The sequence below is a fragment of the Sorex fumeus genome, unplaced genomic scaffold (genome assembly GCF_029834395.1).
Source record: "Sorex fumeus unplaced genomic scaffold, SorFum_2.1 ptg000236l, whole genome shotgun sequence".
Taxonomy (NCBI): domain Eukaryota; kingdom Metazoa; phylum Chordata; class Mammalia; order Eulipotyphla; family Soricidae; genus Sorex; species Sorex fumeus.
Genome location: NW_026606293.1, coordinates 811,159 through 838,401, shown reverse-complemented (window position 1 = coordinate 838,401; position 27,243 = coordinate 811,159). Strand labels below are relative to the sequence as shown.

Here is a 27,243-nt window from a genome sequence, read left to right as displayed (position 1 = left end):
CTACCCAAAACATTCTACAGATGTTCTCTGTGGTCATTAAAACTCCGTGACATTCCTCAGAGACCCAGAACAAAGTTTAAGGACATCTGTTAAGGAACCATCAGAACAAATTCTGAATACACACTAAGAGTTCTAAGGAAAGAGAATATGCAAGCATGTCCAGCTCCTGACTCTGAACTGGACAAAACCCAGAGCAATTAAATGAGTATGGCCCTTAATTGTAAACATCTAGTCAGAAACGGCCAATTTGGTGATGATAGCTTTTAAAAAATTTTTATTAGTGACAAACCATGAGGTACAGTTGTAGACAAAGATAGCTTTGACAGGGAGGAAAGGGTAACAACAGCTGGTTCCATCAGACCTCACAGGCAGTGTGGGTGGCAGTGGGGATGGCACAAAAGTGAATTGAAAGACGCACTCTCAAGGAGCAAAACTCAAAATGGGGAAATAGACCAGATCCCTGCCACACCAAGGAAAGATGACAGCCTTAGAGATTCAACCACTAATAGTCAGGTATATAAACACAGATAAGTGCTTGAGAGGAAATTCTGAGGGTGTGCTTGTAAAGTGGCAGTCAAAAAACCCACGACTTTTGTATAAATAAATAATGAAATAAAAGAGGGAGATATTGAAAAAAATAATCCAATTACCTACTAGCTTAACAAAAAGAGGTGAATGCCCAATACAAGGAAAGCTACAAAACATTATTTAAATGAAGGATACCAGGTTTACAAAACACATTCATTGCTTATAAACCAGGACGACGAATACTGTCAAAATGGCAATACTCCCCAAAGCACTATACAATTTAATGCAATCCCAAAACATGTAAGAGTTAAACATCCATGAAATTCATTTGGAAAACTCCCCCAAAGTAGTCAAAGCAACCCTAGTGGAAGAACATGGGAAGCATCGCATTCTAACCTCAAACTCTACTACAAATCTGTAGTAATTAAAATCATGTGGGACTGGAATAAATTAAACTCTCAGATCAACTGAAAAGAATTGAAAATTCAGAGAGATATAAGAAAAAAAAAAGGAAGAGGACCACAAATGTCCCCAAAACAATAGAAATGGTATCTGCCTATATGGCCCCAGGCGTAATTCCTGAGTGCATAAGCCAGGAGTAATCGCTGTGCAATGCTTGGTGTGACCCAAAAAGTTAAAAAAAAAAATAAAAGCTAAAAATAAATGAAAATCTACAACATTTAAAAAAAAGAAAAGGAAAGGGAAAGGGAAGTGGACATGAAGTGGAGAGGGAGAAGAGGGGAGAGGGGACTGAGAAAGTAAATGGGGAGGGTGAAGAGAAAGAGGGAATGGGAGCGGGAAATGGAGGGGGAAAAAATGTCGGGAGGAGACACGTGCCGGTTCTAGTGCGCATGCGTCCCCCTTGTTACGTCCCGACGTGCCTAATCTCTTCCGGTTTGAATGATCTCCTCCGGGGGAGCTCTAGTCCAGTGGGATTGCGCGCTGAAGCCGGGCGACCGTTAAACGGCTTTTTCCAGAGGTCGTTACATCCGCATCTTGAAGCGGGAACCGGTGGAAGATGAAGTAAGGCTCCGGCTGTCCTCCGTGGAGTGTGGGAGTTCGGGGCTGGAGGATTGGGATGCGGGGCGGGAGGAGCTGAGGGAAGGGGCGGGGGCGAAGCGTCCGAGGGCGCTGGAGTCGCGAAGCCTGGAAGGCGCCGAAACTCTTCCAGGGGAGGCCTAGTTCGGTGCTCTCGGTCGCCGGGCCGTTTCTTTACTCTGCGGCAACTTCCGCAGCCCGTTGACGAAAGTGAAGTTAATCAACGAGCTCAACGAGCGAGGGGTCCAGCTGGGGGTGGCGGAGAAGGTGTCCTGGCTCTCCGAGTACAAGGACAGCAGCGCCTGGATCTTCTTGGGTGAGTTCTGCCGCGGTGCGCCTCGGGTTCCCCCCCCGCCTGTCTTTCCAGGGAGGGTTTCAGCCTTCCGCCTCTCTTCTCCCGTTATTCCTCTCCTCTCCCTGGCTCTCGCCCCCACCCACCCCGTTTAGGTGACACCCAGCGATGGTCCGGCGTCACTCGGGGCTCTGCATTCAGCAGTTCCTTCTGGCGGTGCTCACAGAACCTATGGGATGGTTCAGGGATGGTGCCAGGGATCGAACCTGGGTCAGCCTCGTGCAAAACGATTGCCCTACCCGCTACACGAGCGCTCCAGCCCTGCTGGCATGTATTTCTGCTTCTTATTTGGAAGGCCACACCAGGCGGTGCTCCTGGGTTTCTCCTGGCTCAGTGCACCGGCATCACGACTGGTGGTGTCTGGGAAATATATGGTATGCCAGAGATGGGAACCCGACATTGGCGACGGTCACGGCAAGTGCCATACCCACGGTACTATTTCTCCGGCACCCTTATTTCTGTTCTTTTTCCAGGTTTTCATTTTTTCCCTCCCGTTTCCCACCCCCACCCATTCCCTCTTTCTCTTCATCCTCCCCATTTCCTTTCTCAATCCCCTCTACCGTCTTCCCCCCCTCCCCTTCATGTCTACTTCGCTTTTCCCTGTCCTCCTCTAACATCTCTCCTTGCTCTCTTCTCCCCTTCCCCTTGCCCTCTCCTTCCCACTCCCCTTGCTCTCCCCATCCTCTGTCCTCCTCTAATTTTTAATGTTGTACAGTTTTATTTTTAATTTTTTTACTTTTTGGGTCACATCCGGCATTGCACAGGGGTTACTCCTGGCTTATGCGCTCTGGGATTACTCCTGGGGCCATATAGGATGCTGGGAATCAAACCCGGGTTGGCCACGTGAAAGGCAAACGCCTTACCCAGTGTTCTATCGCTCCAGTCCCTTTCTTCCTCTTTTTTTTTTTTAATTTTAAGTCATATTTTATTAAAGAATTTCAGTGAATAACAATGGCATCCTGACACAAATATCCTCCTTAATTGGGTTCTGGAGATATAACAAAGGTAGCTTTTAGATTTAGCTTTGTATTTCAAAGATATATGCTTATGTCATTATCTATATAATGATTTTAGAAACAATGCATTTATTGTGAGTTATGAAAATGAATATAATTACCATGATTAACCTTTCTCTTTTTCTTTTTTTCTTTTTTATTAGTGAAACGACATGAGGTACAGTTGTAGATTTACAAATTTTTGTGCTTGGATCTCGGTCATACCCCGATCAAATACCCATCCCTCCACCAGTGCCCATTTTCCACCACCAGGATAATATCCCTCCCCCCCCATCCTCCCATCCCCCCATCCCCCCCTGCCACTGTGGCAGGGCATTCCCCCCTCTTCTCTCTCTCCTCCTGGGCGCTGTGATCAGCCAGAGAGGCATTGAGTGGCGAACATGTTCAGTCCAGTCTACTTTCAACCTGCATCTCCCCTCCTGGGAGGATCCTCCAAACACCCTCCACTTGGTGTTCCCCTTTCTATCTGAATTGTCCTTTCCCCTAGTATACCCAGCTGGCCTCTAAGTTATGGAGTAATTCTCCTGGTGTTGCTCTCAGCTATTCTTGGGTATTAATTTCATATTTTATTATTTTATATCCCCCAGATGAATGCTATCTTTCTATGTCTATCCCTCTCTTTCTGACTCATTTCGCTTAGCATGATACTTTCCATATTGTACCACTTGTATGTAAAGTTCATGACTTCATCTTTTCTAAGAGCCACATAGTACTCCATTGTGTAGATGTACCAAAGTTTCTTTAACCAGTCATCTGTTCTTGGGCACTCAGGTCTCTTCCAGTTTCTGGCTACTGTAAAGAGTGCTGCAATGAACAAACAAGTGCAGATGTCACTTCGGCTACACTTTTTTGCCTCTCTGGGATATATTCCCAGGAGTGGTATCGCTGGGTCAAATGGGAGCTCAATTTCTAATTTTTTGAGGAACGTCCATACTGTTTTCCAGAAGGGCTGAACCAGTGGACATTCCCACCAACAGTGAAGGAGTGTCCCTTTCTCGCCACATCCGCGCCAGCAACGGTTGCTTTTGTGCTTTTGAATGTGGGCCAGTCTCTGACGTGTGAGATGGTATCTCATTGTGGTTTTGATCTGCATCTCCCTGATGATTAATGATGTAGAGCATTTTCTCATGTGCTTTTTTGCCATTCGGATTTCTTCTTTGAGAAAGTTTCTGTTCATTTCATTGCCCCATTTTTTGATGGGGTTGGATGTTTTCTTCTTGTGGAGTTCAACCAGTATTTTGTATATCCTTGATATCAATCCCTTGTCAGATGTGTATTCGGCGAATATTCTTTCCCATTCTGTAGGCTGTCTTTGTATTTTGGTCACTGTTTCTTTGGAGGTACAGAAGCTTCTTAGTTTAAGATAGTCCCATTTATCTATCTCTGTTTTCACTTGCTCAGCCAGTGGCGTGTCATCTTTGAACATACCATTAGCCTCAATGTCATGGAGGGTTGTCTTCCTCTTACCCTTCTCATTCTCTTATAATCCTCTCCCTTGTTCCTTCTTCCCTTCCCCCCATCATCCTCTTTCCCTCTCCTCTTCTCCTTCTCTCCCCTCCTCCTTTTCCCCTCCATTTCCCCAATTTTCTCTCTCCCCCTTGCCTTTCTCATGCCTCTCTTCCCCCCACTTCTTCCCTTTCCCCTTATCCCTCCCCTTCCTCTTTTTTTGCCTTCATCCACCTCTCCCACCTCTCCCCCTTTCCTCTTCCCCATGCCCTCCCTCTTTTCTTTTTCCTTACCTTTCTCTTTCCTTTCCCCTTCCCCCCTTTCCCCTTATCTCTTCCACCACTTCCCCCTCTTTCCTTTCCCCTCTGCTACCCCAACACTCCTCTCTTCTCCTTCCCCCTGCCCCTCTTAACTTTCCTCTTCCTCTCCTTGCTTTGCATGGGACACATTCCTGGCTGCTTTGAACAATCTCATAAGTCATACTAATAAACGCATTTATAGCGGTAGGACATGTTTGAACAAGGATTTATTTTTGTGAAATGCCTAAAAGTTTTCTTTATAATCCTTAGTGTGTGTGAGGTAGGGTTAGTATTTGCATATTCAAACTGATTTTGGGGGGCAAGGAGATAGCGGGTTAGGAGCGTAGATTATTAAACTAGGTCTGATGTCCCGCAGCACTGAAAGCCCTTCTCATAGCATCAACAGTTGTAGCCTTGGTGGCTCCAGAGCACTGCCAGGTGGCACAGGATGTTGCACAGTCTGCAATGTCAGTGCAGCACCACATCCTTGGGCCCTTCCACTGAGTTGTGTGACCCAATATCCCGAAATGGTCCCTGGGCTCTGTTTGTAAGGACCCCTTGCAAGCATTTGATTTTGAAGGTAGCTATGGTGGATAAAGAGCAGATGACTTCAATATTTTTTTCTAATTTTGGGCCACAGTGATGCTCAGGCTTACTCCTGGTTCTGAGCTCAGGGCTTCTTTCTAGTGGGGCTTGGGGACCATCTGTGGTGCAGGGAATTGAACCTGGGCAAGCTGCACAGAAGACAGACTCTCTACCTGCTCTAGTATGACTCTGGTTAACTTTGTACATATGTATATAAACACACACATATATTTGTATGCGTACACACATATGTATACACACATATATGCATATACAATCATAATCAAAACATTTATTTTGGTTTTGGGGCCACACCTGCTGTGGTCTGGAGTTACTCCTGGCTCTACATTCAGAGATCACTCTGGGTTTGGAGGAATCATATTGGGTGCTGTGGATCAAGGTTGGGTGGCTACATGTAAGGCAAGCATCTGCTATACTCTCTCTTTAACTGCTGACAATATATTTTAAGATATATTTTTCGTGTTGGAAACTAACTCCTTTGTCTACAAAGTTTGGTTCTGAAGGCCCGCAAGAGTATTCGGGTAAGGCCTTGAACTTGGCTAAAATTAGTTGCATACCACTTTACCACTTGCCATTTATAGTCCCCTGAATACCTCTAGGAATGATCCTTTCGCATAGTTGGATGTTGCAACATAATTGAAACTGAGCCTTTCAAAAATTAAAAAATTGTTACTCCTGGCTCTGCACTCTGGAATTACCATTGGCGTTGCTCAGGGGACCATATGGCATGCTGGGAATTGAACCAGGATCGGCCACATGCAAGGCAAACGCCGTATTCGCTGTGCTATCGCTCCAGCCCCAGGGTTGCAGATTATTAAAGTAGGTGTCGTGTCCCCCAGCACTAAAGTCCTGCTCACAGCATCAACCCGTGTGGCCTTGGTGGCCCCAGCGCACTTCCATGTGGCACTGGAGGTTCCCCAAGCTGTAGTGCCAGTGCATCACCACATCCTTGGGGCCTTCAAGTGAGTTGTCTGACCCAGTATCCAGGGAATGATCCCTGGGCTCTGTTTGGAAGACCCCTTTGAAAACATTTTTTGAGCTACCGAGAGTATTCGATATGCCAAACACAGTAACAACAAAGTCTCCAATGGAGACGTTACTGGGCCCGCTCGAGCAAATCAACGATCAAAGGGAGGGCCTTTACATTCTACCTTTTATGGTGTATAAAGAGTGAATGACTTTAAATTTTTCTTTGTATTTTTGAGCCACATTCATTATTGCTCAGGCTTACTGCTGGTTCTGAGCTCAGGGCTTCCTTCTGGTGGGGCTTGGGGACCATATGTGGTGCAGGGGATTGAACCTGGGCCAACGACATTGAACCTGCTGTAGTATGACTCTGCTCAACAATATATATGTATATATATTTATATATGTATGTATGTACGTATAAACAGATACATGCATGCATACGTACATATATGTATACACACTTATATATGTATATATAATCATATATCCATACACATATATTTTGGTTTGGGATCCATACCTGCTGTGCTATGGGGTTACTACTGCCCATACATATAGAGATCACTGCTGGGCTTCGGGGAATGATATTGGGTGCTTGGGGTCAAAGTTGGGTTGGTCCATGTAAGGTGAGCATCTGCTATACTAACTCTTGAACTGCTGATAATATATTTTAAGATATATTTGTGTTGTTGGAAACTAACTCCTTTGCCTACAAGTTTTGGTTCTGAGGGCCAGCAAGTGTATTCAGGTAAAGCCTTGAACTTGGCTAACCTTAGTTGCATACCACTTTACCACTTGCCACTTATGGTCCCCTGAGTACCTCTAGGAGTGATCATTTTGCATAGCTGGATGTGGCAAGATAATTGAAAAAAAAACATTTCAAAAACAAAAAAAATTGGGGGGGTTTGAGGAAAGTTTTTTTGGGTCCATTACTGGTTTTCTTTTTGTTGTTGTTGTTGTATTTTGATTTTGGAACATTTCTTATTAACTTTTTTGTCTTATTTAGGGGTGCTACACCAGTGGTGCTCAGGGATCACTCCTGGTGGGGCTGAAGGAATGATATGGGGTGCTAGGGATTGAACCTGGTTGACTGCATGCAAGGCAAGAGCTCTACCCACTGTCGTGCTTTAGCTCCCTCCCTATAAGTTTTTATAGTTAACCTTCATTTGTTATCTGGTTCTAGCTTTGTGTTCATAGTCAATATTTAAGTTTTGTTTGTCATCCATTCTGAACATTTTACTTCAAATAGTGTCTTTTTTTGTTAAATAGATATGGTGAGATTGTTAACATAAGTCTGGTACACAATAAGAAGACTGGGAAATCCAAGGGATTCTGTTTCCTTTGCTATGAAGACCACCGGAGCACAATTCTGGCTGTTGACAATTTTAATGGCATCAAGGTGAGTAAAAGTATGAAGCAGAATTTGGCGGAATGTTTCTGATGGAATGGTTGAGTTTCCCTCCCTGCCCAAATCAGAGGCCTGCATACTCCTCTATCCAGATCCCCCGGTTTCCAGTAGCTTGGTGGCCACACCCACAATTCACCCTCAGCACCATGTAATCTCATATACAGCCAGCCAAGAAACAGAGAGTATAAAATAAATCTCCCCCAATAGAGCAACGCAGTTTTTTCCTGGACAGTGTGGCCAATCAGTCAACAAAAAGCTTGAATTCGCTAGATTGGGGGCAACTGTAAGAGTGATTAAATGCCGCCCCAGAAGCCTCCGTCCTTCTCGGAGAGCCAGCATGCTAGCGAGAGTATTCCGCACGCACGGCAGACTGTCAAGATCCCCGTGGCATATCCAATATGCCAAAAGCAGTAACAATAACGAACCTCATTCCCCGTACCCTGAAAGAGCCTCCAATACGCCATTGGGCTATTCTAGCACATGACAGGGATTAATGGAGTCATTACTGGTGCCCGCTCAAGCAAATCGATGATCATCAAGATGACAAGTGACAAGTGACTGGTGTAAAATATGCAATTCAAAGAATTTCAGCTGTGTGTTGGTATCACTGTCTTTATAATAAAATAAGGTCTTGAGGTTATAAAGAAACAGGGAACAACAAATGGCGATAGTCATTGAAATTGAAGGTTTTGTTTGCAAGAAAAGTGTAGGCAGTATTCTCATAAATCCTTCTATCACAATGGTTTAAATAATAGAGATTCCTGCATGCTGAGAAAGTGCCACGGTGTATGAATTCTTATTTTTCTATTCCTGAAAGGGGGCTTTTGATTGTGGGGAGAAAAGCACCCCCAGTATCTTCCTCAGTGAGGCAAGTACTGGTTCTTACTAGGGCACAACAAATTGAGGCTGAGCAGGGTGCATGTAGAGTAGACATCCTCAGGCCTGGTCTTAGGAGCCCCCCCCCCCCGCCACCATGCCATGTTTCAGGGTTTACCAACCAGATGATCTTGGCTTTGACATAGCAGACCCACGATGTATTAAATATGGAGCATTTCATCTCGGAGTTCTGTGGCTCTATTTGCACTTCTCTGGTAGTTCTAACTGTATCCATTTCTCCACTTTTGGAAATGAGGGTCAATTTGTATGTTCTGCAAAAACGCTCTCTTAGTCTTTTTATAATCCTGAACTGTCATCCATTTGCCATCACCCTGATAGAGAGCATTAGTGCAATTATCATCATCTTTGTAGTGTAGGCCTTATTCCTCCCATAGTTTTTCAAAGTGGAATCAGCTTAACTGCTGGACCAACCTCTTTTTCCCAGGTTATCTCCAAAGACATACTGAGCAAGCTATCTTAGGCCCCTTGATCCCCACCTGACAGTGTGGTGTCTTAAAATATAGTTTATTTGGTTTGGGGTGGGGGTTGGTTTGGGGGTCACACTCAGCTCTGCTGTGCTCAGTGCTTAATCTTGGCTCTATGGTTATGGTGTTCAGAGTGCCGAGAAGACCATATGCAGTGCCAGGATTGAATGTGGGGTTGGCTATGTACAAGAAACGCAACTATTTTTTCATTATATGGTCATGGTCCTCCTGTTGTTCATCGATTTGCTCGATCGGGCCCAGTAACGTCTCCATCATGAGACTTGTTGTTACAGTGTTTGGCATATTGAATATGTCACAGGTAGCCTGCCAGGCTCTGCTGTGCGGGCGAGATACTCTCGGTAGCTTGCCGTGCTCTCTGAGAGGGGTGGAGGAATCGAACTCGGGTTGGCCATGTTGGCCGCTTGTAAGGCAAATGCCTTATCGCTGTGCTATCGCTCCAGCCCTTTCATTATATATATATATATATATATATATATATATATATAATTTTCTTAAACGTAGTTCACAATAGTTCTTTAGAAAAATAGTTCATTACAGATAATATTCAAATACCAATTGCACCGCTGAGCACCTTCCACTTCAATAAAGTGGGAAGTGTGTAAGGGTTATTGTCTTTTATTCTGGAGCCACTTAAGCCCGAATATAAGAGAATACAATCAAGTATATTAGAAAACAAACAACTGTGTGATACTTTTGATAAGTAAGTGAGATAGAGTATATGAGGTTGCTTGGCCGAAAATGTGGCAGCACACTCCAGGAAGGCAACTTAACCCCTCTTTTATCTCTCTGACCCCTGAGCATAGTGCCTTTTTTGTCCAACGGACATTGACTGAAGCATGCGAGAAAGTCATCTTAGCACTACCTGTTTTCTTGGTCTCTCCTTGTATTTACCTTTAAAGGAAGACGTGATACAGAGCATTTCCTGTAAGGCAAGGTAGCCTTTTGTGTTACTAAGTCCTGAGAACAACCAGGTATGGCCTGTAAACAAACAATAACAAAACCCAAACCCCCACAATATTGCATTACTTTTCTCTCTATAATGAGCATGAGTCAAAATGTTGTGTTTTCCATTTAGAGTGGAGAACAGAATTTTGGGAATGATTGAAGACATGTAGGTTCTTTAAAGAAACCATTCAGTCTCAACTAATGCTTTGCTCTCATGCTCGTGAAAAACAGATAATACCATCCCATCCCATTCCCCTTAGGTTAGGGTTAGAATTGGCTTTTGAAGAGATGTTAGTAATGACTCTGATTATGGTTCTATTTATTTATTTATTTAATGAATTTTGCTTTTTCAATCACAGCCGGGATGCACAGGGGTTACTCATGGCTGTGCCTTCAGGATTACTCCTGGTGGTGCTCAAGGGATCATGTGGGATGCTAGGGATCAAACTTGGGTTGGCCCCATGCAACGTAAACGCCTTACTTGTGGTACTATAGCTCCAGCCTCCTGATGATGCTTTTCTATGAGAAAGGTGTTAACTATTAACAGCAAAAAAAAATCCTTCACGATTATTAGTTAGATTCTCAAGTTTCTTTGGATTGTTATTTAATTTTAGAGAATGCGTGCACTCCTTAGCTCACTCCTATAACTATTGCTTCCATATTTCATGCCTTTATCTTAATCCGTTTCTTGTCTCTCTCTTTCAAGAACCCCTGTGATTACAATGGGACTTCCTGTATAATCCATGAAATCGCCCCAGTTTTAAGATTATTTAACATAATCATATCATCATCTGTCATTTTGTGTAAGGCAAGTGTGTGTGTGCCTTGCACTGATCATAGACTCATTGTAATCCTGCTTAGTGCTAGGTGTTATGTTGCCTGAGGCAGAATTTGAACCAGGTGACTGGAATTCTGGTCGCGTTTTACTCCTCAGATGTTGGGGAATTCTCTTTTGTAGAGAAATAGGATAAAGTTGGCTCTGTTCCAAAGCTTTTTTTCCTACAAGCATTCAAGCAGTCATGGGTTCGGGTGTTTAAGGCCCCACTGTTTTGCCGAAAACAAAGAATTAATTCCCATCTTAGGCTCCCAACCATGCCTTCAGGCACATAGCCTCTTTTAGGCCAAAGGGCTAACCTTAGTGTGCATAGTGGGAGTGTGTAGTGGGAGAAAAGCCTATGCACTTTTCAAAGCCTTACACCTGCACTGTGATGATTACTGTGCTTACAAAGAACTTTCTAGGTTCAAGTCACACCATCCGAGCTAGTTGCTATTGTTATCACAGATTACATGTGAAGAAACTGATCCTTGAAGAAATGAAAGGAGTTATCTAAGGTCAACCAAATATAAAGGAATGGCAAAGGTTGGTATAGAATTAAATTATTGGGGCTGGGGTGATACTGAAGTGTGTAGTGTGCTTGCCTTGCAAGGGGCTAACTCAGGTTAACCCCTGGCACTTCTGATGGTCCCCAGAGCACCACCAGGGATGAACCATGAGTGCAGAGCCGGTAGAAAGTGCTGAACACTACCGGGTATGGCCCAACCTCACCCTTTCTGAAAATAATCTAGTTGTCACTCTTTCTCCAATGAATTATTTGCTATCAACATAGCAGAAGCTTGGTGATAAGGTGAATGTCAGTATGCTAAATATATGCATGTCCAGGATCTGGAGAGATAATTGAGTGGGAAGCAGACTTACTTACTTCTTGGGTTTTATCCCTGGCATCCATCTCCAAGACTCCTGCAAGTGATCCCTGAGCACAGAGACATAAGTTAGTCCTGTGTACCATCAGGTGTGATCTCAAACCAAAACCAGAATAAAACAAATGTAAACATATCCTAATCCCTGGAACCTGTCATTATGTTGGCAAACGGAACTTTGCAGATGTGATTAAGATTCTTGTGATGGGAAGAGTTGCCTGGACTTTCCAGGTGGGCTCAATGTTGTTATTACAGAGATAATTATAAGAGAAACAGGAGATTAGAGTGAGTTGTTTGGTTGTTTGAAGGGATGTGTCAGTGGAAGCAAGGGGTTGAAGAGATGCAAGGAAGGAATTATCAGCCAAGCACTGCACAGTGTTTCTGGAAGCCAGTAAAGGCAAGATGACAATTTCTCCCCTGAAGCCTTTAGGAGGAACTAGACCAACAGACACTGAAACTGTAAACCTAAAGAGACCGATCTGACAAGGCTCTAAAGGGACATGGCTACACAACCTTGATAAATTTGGTTAGACAAAAATAACTTTTACATTCTTGGCTTGAAGCAGCTCTTTTCCAGATTTTTAAAATATATTACAATCATTTTGTAGAGAACGAATATGCAGAAACTCACGCAGACCATCCTTTGTTTTTCTTCATTTTATCTTTGAACCAGCCAGAGGATTTTAAGAGCTGCTACAAATTATTATGATTTGGAGAGAATAGAACAAAACACATTTTACACTGTTATTCAGGAAGGTAGATGACCTCAATCCCCCCACTGTTGTTTGTCCAGAAAACTGTAAGGAATAGAAACAAACGGTGAAGCCTTTTTTCTATTAGTATAAAGATTACTTGAAACAAAAGGACAAGATGTAGATTTAAGCATTGCTCCAACCATTCTCAGGACTTCAGTGAAGCCTTTTCCCGTCTTGCTAAAGCTGCTAAGTAGTGCTGCTCTTTGCATTGGGCATTGGTCTTTCCACATTTTGACTCTATCCCAGCGAAACTGATTTCAGAATTCTGAGCTTGGAAACCGTACAATAATAAATCTGTGCTGTTCTAAGTCAATAAATTTATGATAACTTCTTTTAGTAGCAATAGGAAAACAATAATGTGCTAAGGGGTTAATTAGAGGAAAACATAAAAAATGTTTCCTCATAATGCTGCTTGTTAGGGTTTACTTCCCTAGAGATATTCGCTTGAAATACTTTGAGAGTTCCTACTAAACCAGGAAAGAAGATATTGCCAACCTTAGATGCCAAAATTGTTTGGCATCAAAATGAGTAGTAAGCCCAGTAGAGGGCAAGAACTTTCCAGAGCAGGAGCGGGGAGAAGATATCCTAAAAGTTTGCTCCTCTGTAGTCATATATACAGGAAAGGGCTCTAAAATCAAAGCTTTCTCGGCAATGCTGGTTGCTTTGGTTAGGTTGCAGTTTAGCTGCACTTCTTACTGGCTAGAGTTTCATGCTGAGAAGAATTATATTTTCACTTGATGCTTAAGGCTGAGGATCTTGCTGTTACTTATTGGTACAGTACACTGAGTCCTCTCCACCTCTGCAGAGGTAAACATCAGGTTAAGTTGCACAGCTTGGGACAAAGATTGGTTGAAGAAAGAAAATATATATTCAGGGCTGGAAAAAGAGTCCTTGTCTGACCTGCATTTGAACCCCTGGCACCGTATATAGTCTCCCACAACCCTCCAGGAGTAATCCCTGAGTGCACTCAGGATTAACCTCTAAACACAGCCTGGTGTGTTCCACAACTTGTTCAACTTTACGGAAAATCTTTCTGAAAGGGTATTCTCCCGTGATGGAAATTTGGAAGGCTAAAGTACCTGAGAGAAGAATGGTATAGATTTATGGGACTCTCTTAACACAGGAGTCTAGGTGGATACTGAAAGGGACCCTAGAGGGAATGGATAGGAGTGGAGCTTAGCCAGAATTGAGGTTTCATGTTGAGGGCAGTGGGAGACAAGGCTGAAGTATAGGGCCTGCTGCAGATACGAGTGCCAGAGGAACTAGGAGTCATACAATAATGACTTGGAATAGGACTGTAACCAGATGCAATTCATTTTACAGATAATGCAATGGCATAATTAATAGAAACTGATAATTGGTTAAATATTTTTGAGTGACGAATAGGTAATGCATGTTTGTGAGTCTGGCCTATCAGGAGAAGGGTCAAAATACTGATGGCAAGAGGGAAGGCTGTCTGGGGGTGTGGTATGGTGGTGAGAAGTGGAGAGATGACTTGGCTGAACAAGTAGTTTGGCCTTTCCTTAAATGTCGGGATTGGATTCAGCTTCCTTATTGCCCACAGGAGAGAACTTTGTATAGAATAGGTACTAAATCCATATTATTGGGGGATATCAATGATGGTTACAGGGTATGACATATACAAATTATCATTTCAGACTTTTAAGATAAGGCTATCTTCTGAATTGCCATGCTTTTTCTACTTGGACTTTCTGAAATCTAGGTGTTTTCTTATCTATATTTTCCTATCCATTGAAGACATCCATTGAAATGGCCCAGGCAAATCCAGGTGCCTTTCAGTTTTCCTGCCTTCAGAATGTATTTCTGCTAAACCCACCAACAGGTTCATAGCAGTTTTTTTTTCTCTTCAACCTAATTTATGCTTAACTTTTTCTTCGTTTTTCCTCTGAACGTTATGACCATGGCCCTGGTTGTAAACCCAACTCTCATTTCTTAGTCACTCAAAGAAACCAGTGAGATAGTGCTGGATGCTAGTTAACAATTTTTCAGTGGTGACTTTAACCCTACAACTAAGCAACCTAAGATTCCTAGGAGCAGATAAAACCCATACGCAATCTGTCACTGTTTAGTTTGCATGGCCAAGATAATTTTATAAAGTTAATGAATAGCTGGGATGGGGTGGGTGAGAGGCAAAGATAGAATGAATTAAGAGAAACTGTAGTTCGGTGGGAAGCCTCTGTTTTGCTCCTTGGAAGGGCACTGAACCTCTTCAGGGTATGGTTTTCCTTTATGACCCTCAGTATCAAAGTGCCTTTGATAATATATTTACTTACTTGCTTGCTTGATTGATTGCTTTTTGGGCACACCCAGTGATGCTCAGGAGTTACTACTGGCTCTACACTCAGGAATTACTCCTGGCAGTGCTTGGGGGACCATATGAGATGCCAGGCATCGAACCCAGTCGGCCTTGTGCAAGCATCCTGCCCACTATATCGCTCCAGCCCCTCAAAGTACCTTCTGGAAGGACTTCATTTCTGCATCTCTGAGCTGGACCTTCACAAGTCTCGGCCCTCATTTTTAGGACATTATGATTTGAGTTATGGACATAAATATATTCCAGTCGAATTCAAATATTCAATATGATTTAGATCACATATGCTTCCTTCTCTTCTACTCGTTGCTGGTTATTTCTAGAGTGAAATGTACATAATTCACTGAGAACTGATGCTCAAATGCCTGTTTGCAGATTCTGATGAAATCAACCTGATCTCACAGGCTGAGTCAGAGTACCTTGCAAACTAACTTCTTTGAATCTCAGTTGCTGGAGGGCCAATATGTGTAAATTTCTTATTCCATAGTCTCTTATTACTTGTCATATTATCAGCTTAATAGAAATTACTATTAATACATGCAATTATAATTTTTATTTATGCTCCTCACTTGAGTAAGAGTCACCATGGAAAGAGATGGTAAAGGTAAAAGGTAAAGGCCCTCCAGTTGATCGTCGATTTGCTCGAGAGGGCCCAGTAACGTCTCCATTGGAGACTTTGTTGTTACTGTGTTTGGCATATCAAAGACTCTCGGTAGCTTGCCGGGCTCTCCGAGAGGGGCGGAGGAATCGAACTCGGGTCGGCCATGTTGGCCGCTTGTAAGGCGTATGCCCTACCGCTGTGCTATCACTTGAGTAGTAATTTTCCTATAAATCTGAGCATTTAATTCTGCATAGAGGGTCACACTAGTCAGTTGCCTATGACATGGATTTGAGGGACAACAAAGAATTTTCCTTCTCAAATTTTCCTTTTATACTGAAACTCCTGTTCTTTTTTTCTTTTAATCAGCCCTGGAGGGGGGTGGAGTGGTGGGGGCAGGGCACCTTCCACTCACAAATGTGCTATTATTGTCTGTGAGTTTCTTTTAGTTTTCTCTGTTAAGCTTCTTTTTTTTTAAGGACCATATTATAAGGAATGTATTTGCAATTTTTTCCCTCTTGTCCTTTGGGACCTCACAACTATCAGGCAAACACTCTACTACTGAGTTAGCACCCTCAGCCTAGAAAATGGCTTTATTTGGTGGATCACATTTGTCAGTACTCTGGGTCTATTCTGGGTTTGATGCAAGAGGAACGTAACTGGTTCCAGGAAGAGAGACGCAAAACATACATTCAGGCTTGCATAGTTATTTTTCATAGGTTGTAGCATTTCATAGTTTGGTTGTACTATAATGCCCAGTATTGATTTTTCCAAAAGCTGCTATACAGGTATACAAATTTTTTACATTTCTGAATGTTCCGTACCGGATTTTTGTGTGAGGACTTTCATTTCTTTAAAAAAATCAATGAATTAGTTTACAAGATTACAGAATTTCAGGGAGTATAGTTTAACAACTTTTTGGGCTGGAGGGATAGCACAGCGGTAGGGCATTTGCCTTACAAGCGGCCAACATGGCCGACCCGAGTTCGATTCCTCTGCACCTCTAGGAGAGCCCGGCAAGCTACCGAGAGTATCTCGCCCGTATGGCAGAGCCTGACAAGCCACCCGTGATGTATTCGATATGCCAAACACAGTAACAACAAAATCTCCAATGGAGATGTTACTGGGCCCGCTCGAGCAAATCAATGAACAACGGGACGGCCTCGAGGGCCTTCTTAAGAGAATAGAATCAAAGGCCGCCATTAATAAAAGGTCCAAGTGACAAGGGATGTTTTATTTATTTTTTATTGTTTTTTTTAACTGTTTTTTGCTTTTTGGGTCACACCCCGCGATGCACAGGAGTCACTCTAGACTCATATACTCAGAAATTACTCCAGGCAGCACCCAGGGGGACCATATGTGATGCTGGGAATCGAACCCCGGGCGGTCGCCTGCAAAGCAAACCCTCTAGCCCCTGTGCTATCGCTCCAACCCTGACAAGGGATGTTTTAGATACGAGTCCATCTCAATATGTATCTGAGTGTCACCTAAACAGGGTTTTTAGTACTGGAAGTAAAGGATGGGATCAAAAGCAACGAATCAGTCATCTTGTCCCAGCTTTCAATCAGCAAATACTAGTGGCGCACGTAATCAGCATCCCAGGCGTAAAGAATATGGTGGACGGCAACAGACGCATTTCGCACTTCAGGTTCACAGGCAGAAGGTAGGGACTAGGAGGGAAAAAAAGTGTGGCAAAGTCAAAGTTGTCGTGAGACACGGCCCGGTTCTAGTGCGCATGCGTTCCTCGCCTTATGTCCCGACATGCCTAATCTCTTCCGGTTTGAATTATCTCTTCCGGGGCAGTTCTAGTCCAATGGGATTGCTCGCTGAAGCCGGGCGACCGTTAAACGGCTTTTTCCAGAGGTCGTTACATCCGCATCTTGGAGCGGAAACCTGTGGAAGATGAAGTAAGGCTCCGGTTGTCCTCCGTGGAGTGTGGGAGGTCGGGGCTGGGGGATTGGGATGCGGGGCGGGAGGAGCTGAGGGAAGTGGCGGGGCGGGGGGCGAAGCGTCCGAGGGGGCGGGGGTCGCGAAGTCCGGACGGCGCCGAGACTCACTCTTCCAGGGTACCCCTAGTTGGGCGCTCTCGGTCGCCGGGCCGTTTCTTTACTCGGTGGCAACTTCTGTAGCCCGTTGACGAAATTGAAGTTAATCAACGAGCTCAAGGAGCGAGGGGACCAGCTGGGGGTGGCGGAGAAGGTGTCCTGGCACGCCGAGTACAAGGACAGCAGCGCCTGGATCTTCTTGGGTGAGTTCTGCCGCCGTGCGCCTCGGGTTCCCCGCCGCCTGGCTTTCGAGGGAGGGTTTCAGCCTTCCGCCTCTCTTCTCCCGTTATTCCTCTACTCTCCCTGGCTCTCGCGACCCCCCCGCCCCCCGTTTAGGTGACACCCAGCGATGGTCAGACGTCACTCGGGACTCTGCATTCAGCAGTTACTTCAGGCGATGCTCACAGAACCTATGGGATGGTCCAGGGATGGTGCCAGGGATTGAACCTGGGTCAGCCTCATGCAAGACGACTGCCCTACGTACTACATGAGCGCTCCAGCCCTGCCGGCATGTATTTCTGCTTCTTTTCTTGGGGGCCACACCCGGCAGTTCTCCTGGGTTTCTCCTGGCTCAATGCACCAGGATCACAACTGGCGGTGTCTGGGGGAATATATGGTATGCCAGAGATGGGACCCCCGACATTGGCCACGGGCAGGGCAAGCGCCGTACCCACGGTACTATTTCTCCAGCACCCTTATTTCTGTTCTTTTTCCAGGTTTTTATTTTTCCCCGCATTCCCCCCCCCCACAATTACCTCTTTCTCTTCCCCCTCTCCATTGCCTTTGTCACCCCCTCTCCCCTCTTCTCCCCGACCCTTCATGTCCATTTTCCTTTCCCCTGTCCTCCTCTACGCCTCTCCTTATCTCCTTATTTTCCTCTCCCCCTCCCCTTGCCCTCTCCTTCCCCCTCCCCCGTGCTCTCCCCCTCTTCTTCCCACGCCCCCTGCTCTCCCCATTCCCTTTCCTCCTCTATTTTTTAATGTTGTACAGTTTTATTTATTTTTAATTTTTAATTTCGATAGCACAGCGGGTAGGGTGTTTGCCTTGCAAGTGCCCAATATGGCCGACTCGAGTTCGATTCCTCCACACCTGTCAGAGAGCCCAGCAAGCTACCCAGATTATCTCGCTGGCTCGGCAAAGCCTGGCACGCTCCCCTTGACATTTTCAATATGCCAAACACAGTAACCACAAGTCTCATGATGGAGACGTTACTGGGCACACTAGAACATATATCTATGAACAACGGTGGGACAGTACACTTCAGTGCTTCTTTTTGGGTCACACCCGGCCTTGCACAGGGTTACTCCTGGCTTATGCACTCGGGAATTACTCCTGGGACTATATAGGATGCTGAGATTTGAACCCGGGTTGGCCATGTGCAAGGCAAACACCCTACCTGCTGTGCTATGCTCCAGTTCCTGTCCTCCCCTTACCCTTCTCATCCTCTTATAATCCTCTCCCTTATTCCTTCTTCGTTTTCCCTTCTCCCTTTCATCCTCTTTCCCTCTCCTCTTCCCCTTTTCTCCCCTCCTCTTCCTCTTCCCTTCACTGATTTACTCTCTCCCTAGCCTTCCCCCATGCCTCTCTTCACTTCTGACTTATTCCCACTCCCTTTACCCTTCCATCTTCCTCTTTTTTGCCTTCCACCACCCCTCCCACCTCTCCCGCTTTCACTTCCCCATGCCCTCCCTCTTTTCTTTTTTCTTACCTTCCTCTTCCCTTTCCACTTCCCCCTTTCCCCTTATCTCTTCCGCCACTTCTTGTTCTTTCCTTTCTCCTCCCCTACCCCTCACTCCTATCTTCTTCGCCCTGCCCCTTTTCACTTTCCCCATCCTCTCATTGCTTTGCCTGGGACACATTCCTAGCTGCTTTGAAAAATCTCATAAGTCATACGGGCTGGAGGGATAGCACAGCGGGTAGGGCGTTCGCCTTACACGCGGCCAACATGGCCGACCCGAGTTCGATTCCTCAGCCCCTCTCGGAGAGCCCGGCAAGCTACCGAGAGTATTCGATATGCCAGACACAGTAACAACAAAGTCTCCAATGGAGACGTTACTGGGCCCGCTCGAGCAAATCGACGATCAACGGTAGGGCCTTTACCTTACCTAATAAACGCATTTATAGAGGTAGGACATGTTTGAATGAGGATTTACATTTGTGAAATGCTTAAAAGTTTTCTTTATAATCCTTAATCTGTGTGAGGTAGGGTTAATATTTATATATTCAAACTGATTTTGTGGGGCAAGGAGATAGCGGGTTAGGACCTTAGATTATTAAACTAGGTCTGATGTCCCACAGCACTAAAAGCACTGCTCAATGCTTCAAGAGGTATATCCTTGGTGGTGCCCAGAGCACTGCCAGGTGGCACTGGAGGTTCCCCAATCTGCAGTGTCAGTGCAGCACCACATCCTTGAGCCCTTCCACTGAGTTGTCTGACCCAATATCCACGGAATGGTCCCTGGGTTCTGTTTGTAAGGCCCCCTTGCAGACATTTGATTTTGAAGGTAGCTATGGTGGATAATGAGCAGATAACTTGAACAATTTTTTTTTTGTATTTTGGGCACAGTGGTGCTCAGTCTTACTCTCCAATTTGATGTGTGCTAGTACTGTGCCATTATTCTTTCATGTTGAGAAGTTTTTAGTTTGAGGTCTAGAGAGGCCTTTTAAAACCATTTCCTCTACTGTTTCTTTGATTTTTGTCTTGAAATACTGCTTATATTTCATGTTCATGTATTTTAAACTTTCATTTCAAAACTAATACAGAAAAATTATAAAATGTAAGGAATGCCACTCTATCCCCTTAGCCAAGTCCCTGTCTATTACTATAGTATCTAATTGTTATTACTATTTTTACCTGTTTCACATTTTCTGATTTTACTAAATTATCTTAGAGTCCATTGCAAGACATGATTTGTGTGTTTGGACCATACCTGGCGATGCTCAGGGATTACTCCTGGCTGTGCACTCAGGAATTACTCGTGGCGGTGCTTGGGGTAGCACATGGGATGCTATGTGAACCCTAGTCACGAGACAAGTGCCTTGTGCTGCCCTCCAGCCCAGTACCAAAATTCTTCAATTTGTTTTTTCAAAAGAATAATGCCATCAGGAAATCAACTGTCATACAGAAGTATTATCGAACCTTTCTGTTTTATTCAGTTTCACCTTCTGTCTCAAAAAGCCCTTTGTTGTTTCTGGGCCTTACCCAGTGGAGCTTAGGGGCTACTCCCAGTCCATTGCTCGGGGTCGTTCTCACTGGTGCTCAAGGGACCATATGGTGCTGGTGATCAACCCTGAGTTTCTAGAATGCAGTGCAGTGGTAACAGCCCTTTGAGTCGTCTCCCCAGCTTGCTGATAATCTCTTTAGTGTAGCAGAAAAATTGCTTTGTAGTCCTTGATCTGTCATGTAAATTATAAAAATCTCTTATTCTTTTTTATCTTGCCAGAAATTTCAGGGTTAAGTGCTTGTCTTGCATGTGGTTCATCCTGTTTTTTTTTTCTTAAATTTTTATTAGTGAAACACCATGAGGTACAGTTGTAGACTTACAAATTTTTGTGTTAGGGTTTCAGTTATACAATGATTGAATACCCATCCCTCCACCAGTTCACATTATCCACCACCAACAGTCCCAGTATCCCTACCACCCCCACCCCCCTATCCCACCCTACCTCTGTGTTAATCCCCAGCATCACAGATGGTCCCCTAGAGTGTCTAGAATGACCCCTGAGCATAGAGCTAGGAGTAACACCCGAGCACCACTGGATATTTCTTTTTTCTTCCTTTTTGGGTCACACCCGGCAATGCACAGGGGTTTCTCCTCGATTTGCATTCAGGAGTTACACCTGGTGGTGCTCAGGGGACCATGTGGAATGCTGGGAATTGAACCCAGGTTGGCCACATGCAAGGCTAATGCCCTATCTGCTGTGCTATCACTCCAGCCCCGTTCCTAGTTATTCTTATGTTCATTTTCCCACAAGAATGTTGGAAACAACTTACTCTACTTCAGGGAAAAAAGGTGTGCATTTTAAAAGTGGAATGAAGTTTATATATTAATTTTGAGAAGGATTTTTAGTGTTTTGATTATGTTTGCATATCCTAACCAACAACAAAGGATATTTTTCTGCCAATTTTATTTTTATAGAATTGTTCAGAAGAATTTATTACATTCACTATTCCATCACCAATTCCACCACCATTACACCTTCTCACCCCCATTATTTCGGATTGTCTGACCACAACTTAAGCCTGCCCTCAAACCAAGTACTAGATAATACATTTTGTATTGCTTGTTATGAATAATGCATTAAAATGATCCAAAAATGTTTTCTTATTTGTATATGTGTGAAGATTTTTGTATCTCACCTTAGAGCCATTAAGCCCAACAAGGGATATTTTTATATTTTTATATTTACTTAAATCTATGTTTCTTTGAGGAGTTATAAAAAGTATTACTGAAAGTACCATTTATACTTTATTTTTCTTTTGGTGTGATACCTGATGTTGCTCATGGCTTATTCCTGGCTCTGTTATCAGTGTCCCCTAGTGTCAGGGCCCAGGGCCCATATGTCATAACGAGGATTAGGCCAAGTCTGTCACATTTCAGGCAAGCGCTTTGACCCTGTACTCTATCTCCAGCCCTGTTCAAGTCCATTTTCATTATTTATTTATTTACATTTTTTTGTTTTGGCCATATTCTGCGTGCTCCGGGTTTATTCCTGACTCTGCATTCAGGAATTAGACCTGACAGTGCTTGGGGGACCTCATAGAGAGAATAGAACCCAGGTGGGATATGTGTAAGGCATGTGCCCTACCCACTGTACTCTTTCTCCAATCCCTCAAGTTTATGTATTTATTTATTTTTGTTTTTGGTCCATACACGGCAGTGCTCAGGTGTTACGCCTGGCTCTGCCCTCAGAAATTTTTCCTGGCGGTGCTTAGGGGACCATATTGGATATCGTGGATCGAATTTGTGTCTGACACTTGTAAGGCAAGTACCTTCCCCACTGTACTATTGTTCTGCCCCTGAAGATTTTTTTAAATTTTATTTTTCTTGCTAATTATAAATGTGGTTCCTTCTCCATTATATATTTCTAACCAATCACTGTTTGAATTCAAGAAAGTGGTTTATCCCAAGCACAAAAATTTATAAGTCTATAACTGTACCTCATGGTGTTTCACTAATAAAAAATATATTAAAAAAGAAAGTGGTTTATTTGTAACTATATCCTAGTTTTAAGAAAAAATTTAATTAGGCATTGTGATTTTAAGTAAATTTTGGACTCTTAATTAGGAGTATTTTGGGTTTTCTATAGTACAATCACATCTAGTCTTCAAACGGATACGGTTTCACCTTTTATTTCTGATTTATTTTATTTCTGATGTTTTCTCCTAATTGCATTGGCAGATAACAGTACACTGTAACACTGTCCTCCCGTTGTTCATCGTTTTGCTCCAGCGGGCACCAGTAACATTTCCATCGTGGGACTTATTGTGACTGTTTTTGCCATAACAAATACGCCACGAGGAGCTTGCCAGGATCTGCTTTGCGGACGGGATACTCTTGGTAGCTTGCCAGGCTCTCCAAGAGAGATCGAGGAATCAAACCCGGGTCGGCTATATGCAAGGCAGGTGCTCTACCCGCTGTGCTATAGCTTCATCAATTAAGTAGGTAAATGTTCTTGGCAACACTTGAGCTGTTTTTTGTACTTTTTATTAAAGATTCTAGGTTTTGGCTGAAATATGTGTCTATGATTATGTTTATAATGTATTCATCAATTTTTTTTGTATTTGGCCCTAGCCACTGATGCTTGGGAACTTTTTCCAGCTTGGTGTAGGGGGAGTACTTCTGGTGGTACCTGGGGAAGCATTTGGTACCAGGAATTGAGCCTAGGTGTCCCACCTGCAAAGCATATACTGAACTCACCACTGAGTTTTCTGCTTGCTGTTTTCTTTTTCTGACTCTATTAAAAATATTAGGTTTTTGTTTTTGTGCCTCACCTGGCAATACTCATGGGTTTGGGCTCAGGATTCATACTTTGTGGTGCTTGAAGAATGTATGAGATGCCGGGGATTGACCCTGGGCCGGCCGTGTGCAAGGAAAGTACCTTACTAGCTATACCGTTGTCCCAGTGACACCGAGCTCTGCTCAGGGATTACTCCTGGCTTTGTGCTCTGGGATCTCTCCTGGGAGTGATTGAGTATGTTAATTTAGGTGGGAGGCATGGATTTTGAATCTTAATTATTATCTGTATATTTAAACCTTTTACCTTTTTAATTGAATCACTGTGAGATAGACCCTTAAAAAGCTGTTTGAGATTAAGTTTCAGTCGGTGTTCCAACACCCATCTCTCTACCAGTGTATATTTCCCAGCACCGGTGTCCCCAGTTTCCCCTCCCATCACCCTTCACCCCCCACTCCCCAGCCTTCAGCTATGGCAGGCACTTTTCTTGTCTTCACTCACTGTTTAAATGGGACATTTCTTATTAACTTTTTTGTCTTATTTAGGGATGCTACACCAGTGGTGCTCAGGGATCACTCCTGGTGGGGCTCAAGGAATGATATGGGGTGCTAGGGATTGAACCCGGTTGACTGCATGCAAGGCAAGAGCTCTCCCCACTGTCGTGCTTTAGCTCCCTCCCTATAAGTTTTTATAGTTAACCTTCATTTGTCATCTGGTTCTAGCTTTGTCTTTATAGTCAATATTTAAGTTTTGTTTGTCATCCATTCTGAACAGTTTACTTCAAATAGTGTCTTTTTTTGTTAAATAGATATGGTGAGATTGTTAACATAAGTCTGGTACACAATAAGAAGACTGGGAAATCCAAGGGATTCTGTTTCCTTTGCTATGAAGACCACCGGAGCACAATTCTGGCTGTTGACAATTTTAATGGCATCAAGGTGAGTAAAAGTATGAAGCAGGATTTGGCGGAATGTTTCTGATGGAATGGTTTGGTTTTATTTTTCCCCTGATTCAGAGAGGCCCAGGGGCCACCAGGATGAGACTATAAGAGTTTCAGGGGTGTGGGGAAATTGTTCTAGGGAGCAATTACATGGGCCTGTGCCCCAGTCAGCATTTCTTCCTTCCTCAGTATTAGCTATTCCCCCACCCACCCAGGGAGGCCTTTGTTTCTTACCTTTCCCTCCTCACCACTGTATTTCTCCAGCCCAGGAGAGTGACTGTTAGAGAATTTGTCACTGATTGCACCAGTAATAAGTAGTTACGAGGACAGCATGGAATGGGGTTATAGGTTTTCATTTTATGGATCCTATATTCAAAGTCAGTCATAGAAGGGATGGTTTTCAAAACATGTTTTCCCTCTTTGGGTCATACACAGCGATGCTCAGGGTTACTCCTGGCTCTGCACTCAGGGAATACTCCTGGCCTTGCTGGGGGAACCATATGGGATGCTGTGGATCGAACCTGTGTCGGCCACGTGCAAGGCAAATGCCTTACCCTCTGTGCTATCACTCTGGACCCTCAAAAATGTCTTTATTTATTTATTTAATTTGTGTTTTGGGTTACACCTGGGGATGCACAATGATTCCTGCTTCTGCACTCAGGAATTACTACTTGCCTTGCTGGGGGGACCATATGGGATGCTGGGAATTGAACCGTGATTCGCCGTGTGCAAGGCAAATGCCCTATCCTCTGTGCTCTCTCTCCAGGTCCTCAAAAATGTTTTTCAATGGGAAATGTGATAGATGATAAAAGGTGGATTAGACTGAAAGTAAAACTAAAATCAGACCTTGTATTGGAACAATAAAAGCTAGACTTTGGGAATGTTGAGTGCCTAATGAATATAGAATTGAGTATGTATCAGAGAGTGAAGTGATCCTACTGTGGGTAGGGCTCAGACCTTACCAGGCTGACCAGGGTTATGACCTGGACAGCCCATATGATCTGAGCACATTCAGTAGTGGTTCAACATCCCCCACCATCAAAAAAGAATTTTTAAGTATGTGCTTGATAAAAGAAATGGTTTTGTTTGATGTGAGTTTTTAATATTCTGTTGTTTGCCCAGAGTTTGTGTTTCACAGCAAAAGTATCAGGGTGAGCTAGTTACAAAAATTCCCAGAGTTTTTTTTATATCATGCCATCAATAGAGCACAAAAATATTTGTATGGCACACAGGGGTAAACTGACCGCAGATGCTAGTGCACTTGCCTCAGGGGCGCAGTAGCCCTCAGTCCTGTGGTTGCCCTGAGAGCAGAGAAAATTGCTGGCTGGGAAATGTGCTCAAACACACCTGTTGGGCAAACAGTTTTGGAGATTTCCCCAGATATAGAATTAGCACGAAGTTTGTGTGGGTCACTTCGTTTCGTAGAAGGGCTATCTTTGCTGATGCGTTGTCTTTCTGTCTGAGATCAAAGGACGGACTATACGAATGGATCATGTGTCTAACTATAGGGCTCCTAAGGACTCAGATGAATTGGATGATGTGACCAGATTGCTTCAGGAGAAGGGTTGTGGGGCACACAAGCCTCCAAAATTTTCAGATGAGGACTCTGAGGATGACAAGCCCACAAAAAAACGCAAAAAGGTAAAGTGTTATGACCAAAAATGATTCCAGGTGGTCTTAACTTTTTTGATGGATAAAGCTGTTTATTTAACGGTAGAAAGGTAATTTTATTTCCTAATAGAAAGAAAATGTTCATATAACCAAAACTCTTAAGAAATAGTGACTTAGTAAGCTTAAGTTTATGTCAAGATACAAATATAGATACTGATTATTTTTCTTTTTTCTCCTACCTGGCGATACACAGGGGTTACTCCTCGCTCTGCACTCAGGAATTACACATGGTGGTACTCAGGGGACCATATGGGATGCTGGGTATCGAACCCGACCCGGGAGTGTGCAAGGCAAATGCCCTACCTGCTTCGTTATTGCTTCACCCCAATACTCTTTTTATTTCATCCGACTTCCCTAGAGAAAAGTAAATTTAAGGAATATCTGACGGGCATACACACTTTCTAGAAAATCTTCTAAGACATTTTCAAAGCTCATGATTTTTATATTAGAGGATGACAATTATGATACTTTGACTCTTCATCTTATAAACTTTGCTTTTTTTTGCAGTCTTGCCATGAATATTAATATACTATTAAAATTCAAATAATTAAACTGGATGATAATAGTGCAGCGAGTGGGTAGCGTGTTTGATTTATACACAGCCAACCCGGGTTTGAACTCTTGCATACTGTATGGTCCTCCAAGCATCACCACCCCAACTTCAAGTTAGTTTTGGGGGGTGGGAGTCACACCTGATGGTGCTTTGGCTTACTCCTGGTTCTGCATTTGATCTAGTGTATTTAGAAAATAGGAACTTTTGTGGGAGAGTTGTATATTTTTTCATTTCCTATTTGTTGCTTTCGTCCATTTTTTTTTATCTCCAGACAAAAAGGAAAAAAAGTAAATGAAGAAAAGCGGGAGGTACAGCACGATGCACCAGTCTCCTCTTCATCACCCAGAAGCAAGATGCTAAAGGAAAACAATTCCCCCGACTGTAAAAAGTTCAACAACAAGAACTCAAAAAAGGTTCAGAAGTCAGAATTCAGGGAGGGGCTGAAGCAGTACCACACCTCCCTTGAGGTCAGGACAGCCTACCACTCCTGAACAGAGGCCGGAGCAGAGACAGGGAGCCAAAGAAGAAGAAGCCCAAACAGGAACACAGGTCCTTAAGTAGGAGGGAGGAAAGGGAAGAAAAGAACAGGGATAGGGACAGAGATCAAAGGTCAGATACCCACATTGGCTGGCAGGCACAAGGAGCATTCTAAATGGCATGGTCCTAAGAGTAGGAGTAGGAGCAATGATATATCCCACAGGTAT

At 43.8% G+C, this 27,243-nt stretch overlaps 1 protein-coding gene across 1 annotated transcript; it reads left to right on the top strand.

Moving 5' to 3' along the window:
- Window positions 1-478: 478 nt before the first annotated feature.
- On the top strand, window positions 479-27,191 carry LOC130018097 (RNA-binding motif protein, X-linked 2-like). Its single transcript, XM_056108944.1, has 9 exons — window positions 479-513; window positions 1,506-1,709; window positions 1,764-1,882; window positions 17,236-17,438; window positions 17,521-17,646; window positions 24,164-24,313; window positions 25,780-25,961; window positions 26,811-26,987; window positions 27,035-27,191. Exons 1-9 carry the CDS (start codon window positions 479-481, stop codon window positions 27,189-27,191), a joined length of 1,353 nt encoding a protein of 450 aa, XP_055964919.1.
- The last annotated feature ends 52 nt before the right edge of the window (window positions 27,192-27,243 follow it).

Bases quoted from the DNA above. Each gene is read 5' to 3' on its own strand.
- LOC130018097 (XM_056108944.1), top strand. From the start codon at position 479: ATGACAGCCTTAGAGATTCAACCACTAATAGTCAG. The intron at 17,439-17,520 runs GTACCCCTAGTT...ACGAAATTGAAG, and splicing joins CCGAGACTCACTCTTCCAGG to TTAATCAACGAGCTCAAGGA. The intron at 26,988-27,034 runs GTACCACACCTC...ACTCCTGAACAG, and splicing joins TTCAGGGAGGGGCTGAAGCA to AGGCCGGAGCAGAGACAGGG.